The sequence below is a fragment of the Oryctolagus cuniculus genome, chromosome 2 (assembly GCF_964237555.1).
Source record: "Oryctolagus cuniculus chromosome 2, mOryCun1.1, whole genome shotgun sequence".
Taxonomy (NCBI): Eukaryota; Metazoa; Chordata; class Mammalia; order Lagomorpha; family Leporidae; genus Oryctolagus; species Oryctolagus cuniculus.
This window is the reverse complement of record NC_091433.1, coordinates 82,777,660-82,795,223: the sequence shown is the minus strand read 5'-3', so window position 1 is coordinate 82,795,223 and position 17,564 is coordinate 82,777,660. Positions and strand designations below refer to the sequence as shown.

The window sequence follows — 17,564 nt, the reverse complement described above, 5'->3', positions numbered from 1 at the left end:
TTTTCATGACACAGGTCACCAACTTTCAGAATGGCTTATGGGGAAATAAACTAGGAAAGCTTACTGGGGCGGGCATTTGACCTAATGGCTAAGACACCTGGATTGAGTTCTAGTCTCTGTTTGGCCTGGCCCAGTCCCAGCCATTGGAGGCATCTGGGGAGTGAGCAAGTCTGTCTGTCTGTTTGTCTCTGTCTCTGAGCCTTTTCAATTTTTTAAAGTATATATGATAAATTAAATGTTTTATATTTGGTAAAGATGGCAGTTATTTATATAAAATAAGATGTTGTGTCATCACCTGTTACATAAAAGGGATTTGGCAATACTGATTCCTTTCAAATTCTATTCTAATTCACTTCTTTATGTAGCAGTCCATGATCAGCAACTAAAAGTACAACACCAAGAAGGAGAACACATTCTATGCAATGTGTGGATCTGGCTCCTATTCCACAAACGTGTGAGATTTCCCCTTAGGTGGGAAGAAATTCAACTTAAATGAGAAGCCCAGACTTCAAGGAAAAACTCATTTGGAGTCAAGGCTTGGTACTCAAAACAGACTGAAATTTAAGTGTATCATTGTTGATTTCTTATCCCTTGATAACCTTCTAGAATCGACATGGCCACTCATTGACGCTTGCTTCAAGCATCTCATCACTGTCTCTCCCAGCCCTGGCAAAGACTGATCAATTTCTTGGGCACATGGCATACTTACTGGTTGCATTAAGTATCAGAGACACGTTTTTGACTTGCTAAACAGAAGCACTTTCTCTGCATTATGTATTTATTTGTCTATTTGATAGGCAGAGAAACAGAGAGAGACAGATAAGTTCCCATCTACTAGTTTACTCCTCAAATGTCTGTAATGGCTAGGGCTGGAGCCAGGACCTGGGGAATTCAATCTGCGTCTCCCATGTGGGTGGCAGGGGCCTGACCACTTGAGTTTTCACTTGCTACTTTCCAGGGTCCACATTAGCAAAAAGTTGGAATCCAGAGTGGAAGCTGGAATTCAAACCTAGGCAGCCCTACAGGGGGACAATGGCCATCTCAACTGGTATCTTAAACACTGGGCCAAACATTTCCCTCCAAAACCATTTCTTTAGTTTTTTTTTTTTTTTTTTTTTTTTTTTTTTTTTTTTTTTTTTAAAGAAGAAGAAAGAAGGAGGCCGGCACTGTGTCACAGTGAGTTAACGCCCTGGCCTGAAGCGCCGGTATCCCATATGGGTGCCAGTTCGAGACCTGGCTGCTCCACTTCCGATCCAGCTCTCTGCTGTGGCCTGGGAAAGCAGTGGAAGATGGCCCAAGTCCTTGGGCCCCTGCACCCACGTGGGAGACTAAGAAGCTCCTGGCTCCTGGCTTCAGATTGGCACAGTCCAGCCGCTGGAAAGTGAATCAGCAGATGGAAGACCTCTTTTCTTTCTCTTCCTCTGCCTCTCCTTTCTCCGTGTAACTCTCACTTTCAAATAAATAAATAAATAAATCTTAAAAAAAAAAGAAGAAAAGAAGGAAGGGAACATAAAGAGGTAGGGGGAGAGAGGCTGCCTCCCTTGCATGGAGGTTTCGGTCTGGGCACCAGGGTTTAAGAAAGGCATTAGTAAAGCAGATTTCATCTGTTGAAGCTCAGCGGTATGTATCCACGCCATCATTTGGAAGACGGTCTAGATGACATACACTCGGGCTTCCATCTCTTCTGTTAGGTAAGGCTGTCTCCATGGGTCACAGTCTTGTTGCCAGGCAACTTCTTCCTTCAGAGTGAGAACTCTCCCAAGAGGACCCTCCATCCGTATGCAAACAAGCTGCTGGCAGCTGCTGCCACCAATTCCACAGACATGCCCAGGCACGACTGAATCTCTCCTAGCTAAGCTGAAGGTCCCCATTACCGTAATTGAAAGGAGCAAATGTTATTCTTTCTATTTTTCCTTTAGTGAGCTTTTTCCTTTGATGATATATTAGGTGTACAATGAAAGAACAATATTATACTACCATAATCCATCTTCATTAAGAAAACCATCCATCTTATGCTTCTATAAATATATTCTTTTGCCATTCATCTTGAGTAAGAGGAGTACAGAGAAGAATCTTGAACAAATTAAGCTGTTTTGTTCTGTGGAGCCTTATAATTGTCCCTGTCGACAGTTGAACCTACAGCAGTAGCTCTAAGCAATATTTATTAAGGACTGTCTAAGTTCCAGGCACTGTGCTAAGCATTAAGGCTAAAGGAGAATCCAGCATAATCCCCAACGTCTCACAACCAGCTGGAAGTCAGCTGCAAACCTAAGCATAATATAATGTGGTATGTGCTGCAGTAGATAAGTTGACCCAATCTTTAGAGTTGCCCTGATTTATACAGAAAATATATCAAGCTGCCCTCTGATCTTCAACTTTGAAATCTAAGATTTTCATTCACGGTGGTCAGGCTTATCTGATTATCTGTAGCAGTGGCTATATGTTGATAGCCACACAAGTTACTTTCTCCTACTTTGGAATAAAATTTCCTATTTGTCAAAATATGCGTCAATACCTGGGTGACCAGAACTGTCCAGCAGTACTTACTCTGCAAACCACAGTGCTCCAGAGGTAAAACAGCCACACCTGAGGCATCCACACACATTGGCAAGCTAGCAAGTCCAGTCCTCCCTGACAAGCAAGGTTTGCCACTTCCTGTGAAGGCTGACTTGAGATTAAAACTCAATTTCCTGGAAGACTGATGGGGCACATCTCAACACGGTTCCTCAGATGTTAAGTGACAAATGATCTGTAGCATTTCCAGCAATTTCAGGCATGAGAGACACAGTAAAGGAGCGTGAATTTTCGGAGTGCCAAGGGGTAACTCCTGCTGTGGAAGGTGGCCCAGGTGCAGAAAGGCAACATCTCAGACATCCTCAAAGAGCTGACCCGGTGCCGGGCCCAGGTCCAGCACAGCAGAGAGCCATGGTGGGATGCTACCAATAGTAAGTGCATGAGAGAGTGATGACTGAATGAATGACTATGGATACGGGGGAGGGCCTGAGTTTCATGCCTGGCTTGTTGAATGTTGCTTCTAGAATAAATCACTTGAAATGGGAACACAACCTGGCTTCAATCAGAATTTGCTCTCGGCTGTTAGCCCAAAGTAAGTCATCTGTTACCACAGAGAGGGATGGTCTTCATTTGAAGAGGTGATCCTATTCCATGGCTCTCAAGGAGGAGTCCTGTGAGGTAGGCAGCTCGCTAAGGGAGCGGAGAGAAGGAAGCTTGTAATAGCAGCGCTTTGGCTTTAGGCAAATCTCACTTGATTTCCAACTCCACTAGTTGCTGATTGCATGACATTAGGCACGAATCATAATATCACTGTGCTTCCACTTCTCACCGGTAGTATGTGAATAATAAACCCTGCCTCATTATAGTGGCAAATGCTAGCACAGCAGAGCACCAGTAGCCCACAGCTACAAACAGGTCTGACTACGTGAATGAACAGAGTATTGAACTTGTCTTAGCTCCCCCTTCTTGGACTTCTGCAAGTACATGAAGCATGTCTTACCAAACTTCTAGAAAGAGGTGTTGGCAACGTTTTCAAAGCCCAAGTTCAATGATATCCTTGGATCCTCTCCCACCTCACACCACACGTCCACTTAGTCATCTATTCTATTGCTTTACACCTCATTATTTCCCCTCCATGCCATCTCCTAGTCTCTGTCTTCCTTGACACTAAACCACAGCAGGGCCTGACGGTCATCACTCATCGACTAATCAACCTCCGCCTCTAGATTCTCTCCGTGTCTCTCCACGCCATTGCCTTAGTGTCTTAGTCTTCAGATTGATTTTATAAATCCATTTCTGAACGTGTCACCCTCCTTATTAATCGCCACCAGTGCTGACAAAATTCACTTTCCTCCAACATTTAGTGACAGCTAGCCACATCAGCTATTGAGTCGACCCCAAATTCCACCTACCATTTGCCCCCTTCACACCAACTTCAAAAGACTGCTCTTTCGATTGTCTGGTGTTTTCTCATGAAAAGTAATGTACAGTAATAGTCTTTACCTCATTCTCTTCTTAGGGAGGGGGGACTCTTTTCAAACCTAGCAGAAAGATAGCTTTCAGAAGCAGCTGTCTTTTCAGCCCTCCCATGAAACTTTCTAGAATCATTATCACTGTGCCTTCGAATTTCCATGAAAACTTGTACTAGGCAATTACTCTGTGTAGTGCTAATTTCTTTGTTTTTATATATATTAGGTAATTCTAACATTATTCCTTTAAGATTGTTCAATCCTTTTTGTGTATTTGAGTGGCAGAGAGAGAGAGAGAGAGAGAGAGATGAAGAGAGCGTTTCCATCTTCTGGTTCACTTCCCAAATGCCCACAACTACATGTGGTCTCTTAGGAACTCATTTGTCACTTGTCAAACTTCCCTCATTTCCTTTGCAGTAGCAAATCGCCATCACATAGCCCCGCTCCATGTGGTATGCCTCCCTGCTTGCCTTCTGAAGATAACAAATGAAATGGAACCAGAGAGAAGCATTTCTCCCATGGGGGTGCCTTTCTATCCAGCCTGAACAGAGCTGCCAAAACATTTTGTGACTTCAGGACCTTGGATTTTGTTGTTGTTGCTGTTTGTTTGTTTGTTTGTTTTGTTTGATTAACAAAATCTATGAAGCTCCATGTCCCCAATAAGGGTAATAAATCTCAGAATTTGTGTACATCTGAAATGTTGCAAAAGCGTGTGGGAACTGGGGTGTGCCAGATTAAGAACTACCAGCTGGGTCTCCCAACGTCTCTGCCTGGGCCTCGTGCCCCAGAGAAGCTGTTGCTAACTCAGGCCCTGGCTGTGCTGTGAGGGACAGACGGAGCTGATCAAAGTCCCAGACAGCTGGATTTCGCTGCCTCCATTAGCCTCTTCAAGGTCCAGTGGCCACAGAAACATTTCAAGGTCAGACAGTGGTTTTGCTGATTACTTCATGCTAAGCATATTTTAAAAGTGGTCTTGTAGATGCAAAGTTACCAGGTGTCTATTCCCAGGGAAGCTTTCTCAGTCACCTTGCCTGATCCCATCGGAAAAGAAAAGGAGGCATCGCATGTAGCATCCGCTGATGAGTCATCCAGCGCATCTCCTATTTGCTCTGCTCTTGCCGTTGGGCAAATTGGAGCCCATTCTGCAGCTCAGTTCTGCTGTTGAGCTATTACAGACCATCTAATTAAATTAAGCCATAAAGCAGGAGAAAACTGTGCCATCACCTTCATCATCTGCGAAACCTTTCATCATTTGCCAAGCACCAGTTTCCTAAAAATGAGGACTGCAGCACATCACCAGGAGACCAAACTCTAAAACAGAAACTGTGATTGTTGACAGTGCACGCAGGGATGTGAACCACAGAGTCAGGGCGGGAGTGCAGCCAAGGCTCTGGGCATGTCAAGGAAGAGGACGTTGCACACAGCGACCTTGAAATCGAAATTAGCTCCTGCTAATTGGATGGAGCAAACCAGCCTCATTTCTGAATCTGCAAAAAATGGTTTACTTCTCAGGGAGAAATGAGCATCTGCTCTACTGGGCTCACTCAGTTCTGAGTGAGTTTGTGCTGTTATGTTTTGGTGTTGCTGGCTAAGCAAAATGGGACTCTCTCCTGGCAGTACAGCCTGGAATCCGGCTTGCCAGTGACAAATGCTCAATTAGATTCCCCAAGGGGAATGCCCCCACAGGTGGGGTAGGACCAATCAAAGCTAACCTGATGGCCAAACTAGGAAACACTCTGTCCCCTTCTCTCTGCCAAGTTGCGTGAAATTAGCCACCAAATGAAGATACTATATTGATTGATCATCTATTGTATAGTGTCATACTATGCAAGAGTTTGCATCCCATATCTCATATAATCACCACAACGAATCTGAATCTCACTGATATTAAGTTTCCCAAATTGCCCAAGAGGAGCATCCAAACCTAGATGACATTGGTTTCATGTCATGTGTTTCACATCACATGTACCTTTAGTGTATGAAAACACTGGGGAAAGGAACATAATGTCTGCCAGCTTCCAAACTGGAATGTGGCAAGAAAGAGCACAAGCTACTACTCTTCAGATCCTCTCGAGAGGCTGTAACGCACAAGCAGGTGCATGGCCTGATAATAGGTAAGGAGTGGTCAGTTCCTCTTTCCAGACCGTCCTTTAGTTAGGTGGGTGAAGATGGACAAGCCTAATAATTTTACATGCCAGCCCTATACATAGTGTCTTGATTTGATGCTTAACACAATCTGTGCATTTGAGAAACTTGTTGAGGGCTTGCTATGTGTAGGGCTCTCCCTGTATCTTTTCAAAGGGTTAGGGACTTGAGTGAGTTATAATGCACTGGTCTATGGGGAAGATTTCCTTGTAAGATCGACCTAATGAGAAAAGTTCAGCTAAAAGGCTTAATTTTCAGGACTTTTCAAAGGAGTTGGAGGGATGAAGGGAGAGGAGAGATGAAGGTTAGTTTTCAGCTAGGGTTCTTGGTGGAGTGAACCACGCCGCGTGCAGAAGGTATGTGTGGTGTACTCGGGTGTTCATTACAGAATCTACTCTAAGCCAAAGCCTCCCTCCCTTGGACTCTGACCTCTGGCGTTTTGGACCATGGTGAGACAAGCTTGGTTTCATTCATACATTTCTGGTTTTGTTTTAGCAACCTTGAGCTACTCTTTTCTTGATCTTGGCTTTAAAAATGCCTATTAGGGCCAGTGTAGTAGCCCAGCAGGCTAAGCTGGCATCCCATATTGAAGGGCTGATTCAAGTCCTGGCTGTTCCACTTCTGATCCAGCTTCCTGCTCATGCACCTGGGAGGTAGTGGAAGGTGGTCCAAGTGTTCCTGGCTCCTGGCTTCAGTCTGGCCTAGCTCCAGCCATTGCAGCCATTTGTGGAAAGAACAGAGAGAGAGAGAGAGGGAGAGAGAATCTACATATTTGTATCACCATCCCCAACCTCCAGTAACTCTGCCTTTCAAATAAATAAATAAGTTTTTAAAAAGACAAAAATAAAAATGTCTATGATCACCTAGATTCCTCCATGCTTGCAATTCTATGCACATATACCGAGTCTCCAGCTGCCAGTGATTTATTCTCTAGGCATCCAGCATCTACCACATTCTTAGTTCTGTCCTAGATCCACACTAGCACTGGATCCACACAATTAAGATGAGGTCTCTGCTGTCAAAGAATGCACAGTCTTTTGTGGGAGGAACTCCAAGTAATTACAAATTTTGAGATGAACAGAGATAGCTCAGAGGAGCACTTAACACTTGGGAAAGGTAGAATTTCGTCCGAGTAGGACTTTCAAAGGAGACTCTATGCAGAGAAAGGATAAAATGGAGAAGGGGGCTCTGGTAGAAGGGACGTGTCTGCACAAGAGCAGGGGTGTAGCCAGCACAGTACTGTGTTTCCTAAGATACGTGAGTGAGTGAATGTCGTATCCGAGGTGATCTTAGGAACAGGCATTAAATAACACTGAACAAAACAGAAGTGAATCCACCGTTACCTCCCTGTCGGTCCAGCCCAGCTCAAGGAATAAATCTTTCTGCATTTCCCAAATATATTGATTTTCCCTAACAATCACTGATCTCCTTGTTCATCAAACAAATAACAGACTTATAGCTCAGAGAGTTTAGCAAGCAATGGTATCTTGTTAGAACTTGGTAACGTTTTTTTTGCTTTTATTATATTTATTTTTTACAGTTCTGTTTTCATTATGGCAACTGATTGCAGTTTTCCATTCACAGCATTGATACAAAGTTTTATTTGAAATGACTTTATTTTAGTTAAAAATGCAGTCAATTAAAAAACAATATGCAAAAAAATCATACAGGTGATACACGCGTATGGCAAAAATCATGAAGTGGGTATGCCGATGAGTAGGTGTGATAAACACTGGTGTGGTGTGTTTGGAAAATAGGAAGTTGTAAGATCAGAATGGAGGATGAGGGCGAGGGGTGAGCTCGAATGGTTTGGCAGGTGCGAGACCGTGAAGGGGCCTTCTAGATCAGGCTGAGTTGTTAAACTTCATGAGGCGCCATGGAAGGTATATAATCAAGAGACCAACAAGATAAGGTTTGCAAGTTAGAACTTCCTAGCAGAATGAGAAGGCCGCCCCAGGGGAGCCGAAGGAAGCATCTCTATTAGGAGATTAATGGGGCCCCGTGAGAATGACGAGGCTTTGAGCAAGGGCAGAAGCAGTGAGGGTGTGAAAGTGGGGCTGCGTTTATATGACATTTCAGTGGTATAGTCACCACTGCCCACTAGATGTGGAGGGAGAAAGAATTTTCCTCAGGTCTGACCTACGGTGTGTCTGGCTCTATCAACCAGGTGAGGGGTATTTCCCCGTAGTAGCCGCTGTGCTGTGTGATTGACATGGGTTGACCCTGAGTGGAGCCCCAAATCTCATTGTCACCTTAGTAGGAAGGGTCCACCATCCTTCCCTTCACATTCTTGGCTAAGATCTGACTCCTCACATAAACCAGAGTCCAAAATGCGTGGTGGAGTTGGCATCTTTTCATGTGGTACAACAGTTTTTGGTCAACCAATGCATGGAAAGACGTAATGATGTGTGACTCTGCCCTACAACTATCTAAAGGGGCTACAACTAATCAAGGAGGACTTTGTAGTTTAGTGAAATTACTTTAAATCCCTTTTCAACACAACTTTTTACTCAAAGTATAAAGTTGCATTGAACTATAACTTTGGGGATTTTGAAATAAAGAGGTACCAGTGAAGAGAAATGCTGGGGAAAGAAGGGCTCCAATCGAAGGATTCACTAACAGAGATCTTTATTTTCCACAGAAAAGGTGAGCCTCAGTGGAGATTGGAATCTTTCTGGGAAGCCTACTGTGTAAGGAAGAACCATTCAGTGTTGGAAGGAGCCTGGTTACAGGGAATCGGAGAGCCTGTAACAAGTGGTTCTCGCACAGTGTTTTCTCTGTCTGTCTTCATGGCGGAGAAAGCCAGGGATCCAAGGGGAAGGAGCTCTGCTGTCTTATTAGCTGCACAAGTATGTGCCAAGGAGGAATCCCCTTCCTCTAAAGAAGAAGGGAAGTTTGCATGAAGCTTAGCTGCACGAAATCGGAAGGGTTCCAGATAACTCTCCTTGCATGAAGCCGTCAGACCCCAGAAAAGCTGTCTAAAGATCTCACTTCAAGAGCAGGGCTCAAGGTAAGGCAAAAAAAAAGGGGGGGGATCACTTATGAAAGTCAGGAACTGGAAGACAGTGTTATCCCGATTTGTGGTGATAATAATTAGAAGGATACAACTTGACATCTAGATTTCCTTAAAAAATCCTAAAACTTCATTATGCATTATTTTTTATAGTTAGCTAGAGTTACCATTGTTGTTAATAAAAACACATTTTATTTAAATGAAGGCTAATGGATGGAAAAGTATATGCCTCTCTCACCATTATCAATACCTATACCTCCAGTCTGATGATTGACATCATGAGACCAAGTCACTCAGCCTTGATATAGGATGATTTTTAGCAAACTATAGAAATTATCCCTGAAAGTATAGTCTTGTAGGATGACTTTTAAAAGATTAAATCTGGAGCTGCCACCGTGGCTCAGTAGGTTAATCCTCCACCTGTTGCACCAGCATCCCAAATGGGCACCGGTTCTAGTCCAGGCTGCTCCTCCAGAATTACTGGATAGATAATGAACATGAGTGACAAGCACCCATCAGCTCTGTGATACTTATATTTTACAATTAATCTGGCCTCATGGTGCAGTGGGTTAGTAGGGCCCTTGCCATCCTTGTGGGAGACCTGGATGGAGTTCCAGGTTCCTGACTTCAACCTGGGCCAGCTGTGGCCATCACAGGTGTTTGGAGAGTGAATTATCTGTTGGAAGCTTGCTCTCTGTCTCACCTCTGTCTTGGTAACTCTGGTTTTCAAATAAATAAATATCTTTTTTAAAAAAGGGTCAATCTGAGATGTAACACCTGTAAGATTGTCATCTGAAGGTCTTTTCTGGGATTATATTTTAAGGAAGTGGAGTATGTCTGAATACCCTGGTGTAAACTTAGGCACAGGTGTACTCAGATACAGGTCAGGTTCAGATAACGTTGTTATTGTTCTCCTAGGTGACTGCAGTGAAGTTTAAGATGGGAGGATGAAAACTATAAAAATAGTCATGTTTCAGAAGATTTCTGTAAAATTATTATGCAAAATTCATCTAATAAGCCATTAAAAGAAAGTAGATGTGAAAGGGTGTGGCTACCTAAGAAGCAAACTGTACCTATAATGCATTATAAAATGCATGAGGCACTCATTTAAGCTACAGCTCTAAATGCTATTTGGTGGTTAGGCTTCTCAACATACAATTGTTATTTTCAAAATTTGCTTACTGATACTACGTTGAAGAAATTATAAAATGTAATTAGATGATCAGTTTGTGCACCATAGTGCATTTAAATTGTAAAATTAAGAACCTGGAGGGAAAGGAGCAAATGGAAGATAATATTTACTCTGTCTTAGACATTTTCTGGTTTCCTTACGTGAATTCAGATTTGATCCTTACTGCGCCACAGCCTTGTAGTTAGAGGTCAGTAAATAACTGTGGGCAAGAAATCTGCAATTCACCAAGTTGCTCCATGATGGGGACAGAACTCTGACCACAAAGCCCCTCCTTTTTTCTGGAGGATGCTACCTATACATTGAGACTACAAATTCACTCTCCTGGCTACATTTCATTTCCTTAGAAATCTACAGGCTTCCAAAGTCACTGTACACCGAAGCCAGAAGGGCTTATAGTCGTCCCTGAAGAACCTTAGTTTTAGGTGTAACTTACACTGTGTATGTAAATAAAGGCAGGAAATGAAAGACCTGTCCATGCGTGATGCATGGCTAGGGGAGGAGAAGGGAGAAAGAAACAGGATGTGTGTTCAACAATCCTGGGTACAGTATTACCCTTGCAACTCCCTAGAGTTTCAACTTCCCTGAGCCTAATTCTCCTCATCAGTTATGAAATCATGAGATAAACAATTTTAAAAATAACATGTTTTAAGCCATGAACTATTATAAAATGTTATTTATATTTCCCTGATCTTTGGTAATAAATAGAGTACCTAAAATGTCATGTATTGGAGTGCAATTGACATTTTGAGATTCAATGACTGTTCACAGCCCTTGTCTCTACTGTTGAGGAACAGTGTTTTTTTCCCTTAAAAATTTCTTGAACTCTTTACTTACTGTAGGGTTAATCTTATGAGGATAAAGTAAAATTAAATTAGATTTTTGTAAAAAATTAACAGTGGGAATAGGAGAGACATGTGGAAAATGTTTGGGAGTGTGGGTAGTAGTAGGGAGGGTAGAATGGAAAGTATCACTATGTTCATATATATATGAAGTACAGGAAATTTGTATACCTTAAATAAAATTTTAAAAAATGGTATTTGTATTTCACAGTTCTCTTCTCTCTATATGAGCAACTAAATAAACCATTAAAATTTAATTCAATAGAGGTAAATTTTTTAGCCTCTTTTTGGTATGATATGGAGTGGGAAGAGGTATCGTTTCCTCAATCAAATTCTGTCCCAGTAAGTCCTTTTGAAGGCACAGGGTTGAAAAAGGACCACGAGTGGAACTATTATCTCATTCTCTGTCTCTGCTTTAGGATTTAGTGGTCGTTTTCTCCTGTTTGTGAGATGATCTGGTAGTTCATGATGTTTTCCTTTGGGTAACAAAATCTTTTTCCTATACCCCCAGTGGATGATGCTTTGAAACTCCATTAAAGCTCAAAACCAACAGCTAACCATAGAGGCCCAACAATTACAGTACCAGGATGTCAACAGGAACCTACAGATTCATGCCAGAAAGGGCACAACCACCCTATCCAACAACAACCTTAAAGGTTGGAAATACTGTAGCTTCCTGTAGCAACAGCAAAGTTCTGTCATTCAAAAGCTACACACATTTCTATTTCCCACCAAGTTAATCCTTTGGAGTAAGTTTCTGTAAATGTATTTTATTATATCTGTTTCAGAGAGGACAAGCCAAAGAGAGAGAGAGAGAGAGAGAGAGAGTAGCACTCGGTGATTCACATAAGATCATCAGAAATTTCCATTCCTTCCAGGACCTTGCCTCTAGATTTCAGGTCTGCTTCATTTAATGCCAAATCCTGAGATCAAGTCCTTTGGCCATTCGTCATTAAGGAGAGTAAAGAAATGTAATGAGTTGGAAGACATTAGGTTGGGAAGACAGATTGCGAGTTTGTAGGGCTGTTCATAGTTTTTGATTTGGAGGGTGAACAAAGTCTCAGCATAAACTGGGGACTGCATCGCAGTATTTTTAAATATTCTGTGCATTGTCAGAGCTGCTGCATGACTGGCTGGCTCAATGACTCTTGGACAATTAAAAGAATTGGGTGGCTTCAGGATATTTGTTTGGAGGGTGTGTATCTGTGTGTGTTTGCAAATCAAAGTTGACAGAAATGTGAGGATTCTGAATGGTTCTGAAAATTCAGCACTGTATAGTGGAAACTAATGGAGTCAAGGCCACAGTTTAAAACTCCCAGACACTCAGACTGTTTGGAGGTGACCCTAGCGGAGGTATCACTAGATGATAGGAAGTGGAAGTGGATTTTTCTCGGAAGTCTCAGGTTACCTTCACATTCCAAAGAAGGCTACTGTGGACCCAAAGAATTGCTGGCCTCTCCTCCACACACCTCTTAATCTATGTAGATAAAGGGTAAAATATATGCTTGAAATATATAAAAAGTATCATGCAAATATCTATTAGTTAAAATATGGCTTTTGATTAGGTTAAGATCAATAAGAAAAGTAATATCCTCATTTCTATGACTGAGTCTTAGAATTTGAGAAATTTCTCATACCTAGGCCCCTCCCTGAGCAGTAAGATGGGCATGACGTTGGTTGATTTTATTGATAGGATGAGGGGAATGAACTCAACGTAGCCTTACCCTCTTTTTAAACTATGCATTGGTCAATTGTGGGCCCAGTGGAAAGGAAAGTTACTGAAGCACATTCTAAATGGTTGCCTTAGAGCCCACTGTGGCCACTGGACCATTTGAACCACGATTGCATGGTCTACCTCTCATGACTGCATGGGATCAGCATTTTCATGAGATAAAGACGTTTCCTGCTGTCACTACAGAACACATGGACAACCAGGAGCCAGGCAGTCAGTCCTGGCCTCAAATGTTCTCTTTGACATATTATTGTGTATTGCAGTGGGGGGAGGGGCATCATATTGCTTGACTGCGGGGCCCCTTATCAAGAAGTAGAGTGATCAACAGAATCAGTAGTCAGAAGATGATTCAAAAACAGGCAGAATGGCACAAGCAATGGGCAGACAAGATGGTGATGGGGTCCACTGAACACATTCCCAAATGAGTACAACACTGTAGTAAGATGGAGGGTGCTGGTCGAACAGACTCAAACATTAGTCTGCTGAGCAACACTGCCCGGTCTCCACAGAGTAGCGTTTTTATTGCAGTATGTCTTTCATGGAAAATGAACAGAACTTTAAATAAATCACAATTACTTATTGCTTAGTATTTTGGATAATAAATTCTTTAGTTTATCAGTACCTCACGGCCTTCAAATGTGCATTCTTGAAATAGTTTCAGTTACATATACATTCTTTCTCCTGAACAATAAATTATTCTTTAAAAAAAAAGAAAAAGGAAAAGATACATAATTTTAAAGTAAAGAAAACAAAAAACATATATTTTGACATTTATCTTAAACTTATATGAAAACAACTCTCTCTATGTTAGATGCTTAAATATAAATAATAAAGGACATTATGTTATTTACAATGTTACACAGTAAATTGAGAGAGTAAAACTGACATTAACTCATAAAGACAATAAATGATTTAAGAAAACATCCAAGTAATGTACAATATGTATTTACAAAAGAATATATAATGGAACTTGTGAAATGTGGCCATCTCTTTTCGTCTGCATTTCTCTGCAGTGTTTCATGGGTCTTGGAGGATGGAAATCTCTGTGGCTGATGGAATGGAACCAGTACTACAAGGTAAGGTCAGGCCTTCCTTACTTTCACCAATGTGAACCATGTACCCTTCAACCCAGGCCAAAAAAAGAAAAAAGGAGTAGTTACTGTGCAAGTTACCATGAATGGGCTCCACCTACATCAAGACAGTTACACTGATACAAGAAAAGACATCTTGCTGTTGGGGACACATTCTCCTACACAGAGTATCATTTTGCAGAAAGCAGAAGGTTGTCTGGACATACTTGGAGAAGAAAACAATTCATACCAGGTAAGAGGGGAAACAGGACAGAAAAGGAATCGTGAGTGAGAAAAAGAGCTTTGCAAATGCTATATTCTACTGCATACCCTGGTGGGATATGATTTCAGATCCAGGTAACAAAGTTGCTGAAAATGTCCTAAGCAATTCTCACCATCTCAACACCCAAGACAACGTTGCACCTGCTGGGAACATGGATCCCTAGTCCTCTGAAGTGCCATTGTACTGTCTGAATTTTTAATAAACAGGGATGGCTCCGAGGGACACAGCACTGTCGCACTGCTGAGATGTCCCTGTGAACATGGATCTGGTGGCTGTGCAGGGAAGCTCTTGTTCTTTGGGTAGAAAGGCTGTCCCAACCATCATGCCACCTCTGTGAAAGACCAGAAGAAGTTAGAGATAAAATTGCCTCTTGTCCTAAATTTTTGATTGACATCGGCAATTTGAAAATTCACGGCTATTCTCAAGACGGAGGAGAACGCGGCTCCCGTCTCTTCGTGAAAGATTCTATTTATTCTTGAAAAATTTTAGGATGGGACATCTGAATACACCAATGTCCAAAGCATCTGAAACAAAATTTTTAAGGTTCTTAATTCATGTGAGAATCTATTCAGTGAATTACCTAATAATGAACCACGGCCTTTAAAAGCAATGAATGCCAAAGTAATTAAGAGGCCCTCTTTGGGCTGACTGTCTCCTTCCCCGTGCCATGAGCTTCTAATTCTATAGAACTGGGAAATCCATGCAACCTGACGGGGCTCCTCAGAGTCGATATCAAAGCAGAGGAAGACACTGTTGAGCAAAAAGCAAGTGGAGTAAGAACAATGACAGAAATCTGGGATACCAAACGATAAGAGCAACTTCACGGACCAGCAGACAGGCATCTCTGTGGATTGTAGAAACACGTAGGAACATAATGATATGACTCATGCCCAGCCTGCATTTTTCTTCTAAGACCTCCTTATATGTCATTTCTTCCCATTAGTTGTTAACATAAAGATTTGGTGAAGTTCACCTGCAAACAAAAAGCAATTACTCCTATTTTCCTGTTTTGTCCCCTGGCTCCTAGGAAGCCACTTGGAACCTCTATAAAGCTCCAGCCTTGATTGGTAGATAATCAGGCAGGGCGTGAAATGGGTTCAGCATTTCTTTTTTCAAACTCATTTTCCTGAATTAGCAGTTATTTCAAATATTAATGCCTATCGGCCTTCCTTGGATTTACAATCCCATGAGAACATGCAAAATTTAGACTAATCTTAGTCCTGCTTTGTGACAGTTAAGCAAAAATTAAGAGAACGGGAAAAGGAGTGGTATAGGTTATAAATATAGAGGTCAGAACACAGGTGGGGGTCACCTCTTTAAGTAAAGGTGCAATCCTTCCAACACGACTGACACTTCCTCAGGAGTCATCCCTTGTGGGAGGTTCTCAGTAATCACAAACCACACGCACACTGGCCACTCCTGACGAAAATGTCGGTGCATAGTTTTGATTTAATCAAGGCAGCATTGGGAAACAAGAGAAAAACAACGGGAAGAAAGTAGTGGTCAATGAAGCTTTAAAACACCAACTGAGTCACACAGCTGCTCTTCACCTGTGTCTTCTATGCGTCTACTCCTAAAAACTCTGATGGAAATATTTCCCTACAATGGCGTCACGTCCACAAACAGCAGACACGTTTCACTCGAGCTGTGTTTCAGATAAACTAAACAGTGCTGCCTGAACTGGGCCTTTTGTGCCGCGACATGCCTCCTGTTGAGCTGAGCTGACACCCATCTCTAGCTCCAAAATCAGTGAAATGTACAAGTCAGAGATGATTGCACCTTTATCAGTTTTGATTTCAATGAGCTTCTGGATCATTCCCCCGGAGAGAAAGTGAAATTGAGTCCTCTTGGAAGGTATTACATTTACCCTGACAGCAAGCCAGAACCCATTTTCTAAGTTATCCCTAAAACTGTTGCTTTTTGTCACAAAAAATAAATCAAAATAAAGAAAATGGTAGCTCCTTTTAGTAAGAGCAAGCTGTCTTCAGACTAATAATATAGTTTTTTTTAAAAAATCACAGTATTACTTTCTTCCTAATATTTAACAAGACTTAATGCAGTTTCCTGCTGTATTTAATAGTAGCATGCTGTTGGATCTACTATTATCTCAGAGCCCAATGAAGCAAACCGTTGGCTGGCAGAGTAGACACAACTCATTTCATATTCTGAAAGCAAAGAAAATTTCGTACAAAAGAGAAGAGTATTTGGATGGATGTGCCATTACAAGACATACTGGTTGGGTGCTACTACAAGCAAACAGAGGGACAGTTGCAAGTCTTGCAAATCATACATCCAGTCAACATCATAATGCAATGCACAAGAAGCCAGCAAAAACTGAATATATGGGACGCTTTGCTGAAATACTGTGGGAAAGCAATCATTGCAACTGTACAAAACTTGCTCTCGACATAACATAACATAAAGGCACCATTGATATCTTTCTCGTTTTGAAATACTGTAAAAAATTGCTACATATGGCACATAACACATTTTTACATACATATATTTAATTTATAAAAGTTTTTTTCCTGTTTTCTATTTGCAGAACTGCTAAAATAAAATAAATTGTTTAATTTAAGGTGGAATACTTTATTATATAAAATAAAGTTTTACAGGTGAATCTATGTGTTTATTAGGTTTTATACAGCAATAGGGTCTTGGTTAGCAATTACACTAGACAGCCTGGCCTGGATTTCTTCCTGCGTTGAGAAGCGGCCTGCTGGGTTAGTCCTGCTGTCAGCCAGGCGGAAGGCAGGTACTGCCTCAAGACTGGCGGCCAGGGGGTTCTGTATGCCCAGGAAAGGCGTATCTTCACCTACTCTTTCATCCTCTGTTTCACTCTCTGAGTCACTGTTCTCAGAGCTTGTGTTGCTGTCCATCTCCGACCTGTTGGCAATGTGGCCATTGGGCTTGGTTCTTTTGGCTCGCCGGCTATTAGCGAGTTTCTTAACAGGCTCCTGAGCTGGCTCATACTCCTGGGTCGTTTCGTACTCCTCATCCTCCACTATCCTCAAGGGGCTGGGGGGAAGGCTGTTACTCTCATGCGCGGGGTTGTGGTGGAAGGAGTTGAATTGCTGAGGATGGTGGTCATACTTCTTCTCCCGGAGCCTTGGTGGAGTCACAAGAAGCAGGGGTCTCTCTTCTTCCACGAAGGGGCTGACTGCCATGGAGGGCATGGACACCGTCATGCTGGACACAGGCGGAGACATTTCCGAAGGGGGCGATTTGGGGGAGCTTGGCGTGTGGAAATCTACAGGTGACATACGAGCCGGGGTGGTCATGGCTGACACATACCTGTGTGAGCACA

The 17,564-nt window shown here is 42.2% G+C and overlaps 1 protein-coding gene and 1 long non-coding RNA gene across 16 annotated transcripts in view; one reads left to right on the top strand and one right to left on the bottom strand.

The window, feature by feature from the left end:
- Positions 1 to 1,703: 1,703 nt before the first annotated feature.
- Positions 1,704 to 14,075, top strand: LOC127490278 (uncharacterized). Its single transcript, XR_007918154.2, has 3 exons — positions 1,704 to 2,945; positions 8,770 to 9,138; positions 13,918 to 14,075. It is a non-coding gene; the product is annotated as an uncharacterized lncRNA (long non-coding RNA).
- The window catches only part of LOC100008920 (pro-neuregulin-1, membrane-bound isoform), a 231,320-nt gene continuing 227,140 nt past the window's right edge, over positions 13,385 to 17,564 (bottom strand). For 12 of the 15 annotated variants that reach the window (XM_008252178.4, XM_002709546.5, XM_070068530.1 and 9 more), the window contains one exon: positions 13,385 to 17,551. In XM_008252178.4, coding sequence (XP_008250400.1) covers positions 16,897 to 17,551 — 655 coding nt within the window. In that variant the 3' untranslated portion in view covers positions 13,385 to 16,896. The remainder of the gene's footprint in view (positions 17,552 to 17,564) is intronic. The other 3 variants (XM_070068534.1, XM_070068535.1, XM_008252192.4) reach the window with 1 other exon arrangement.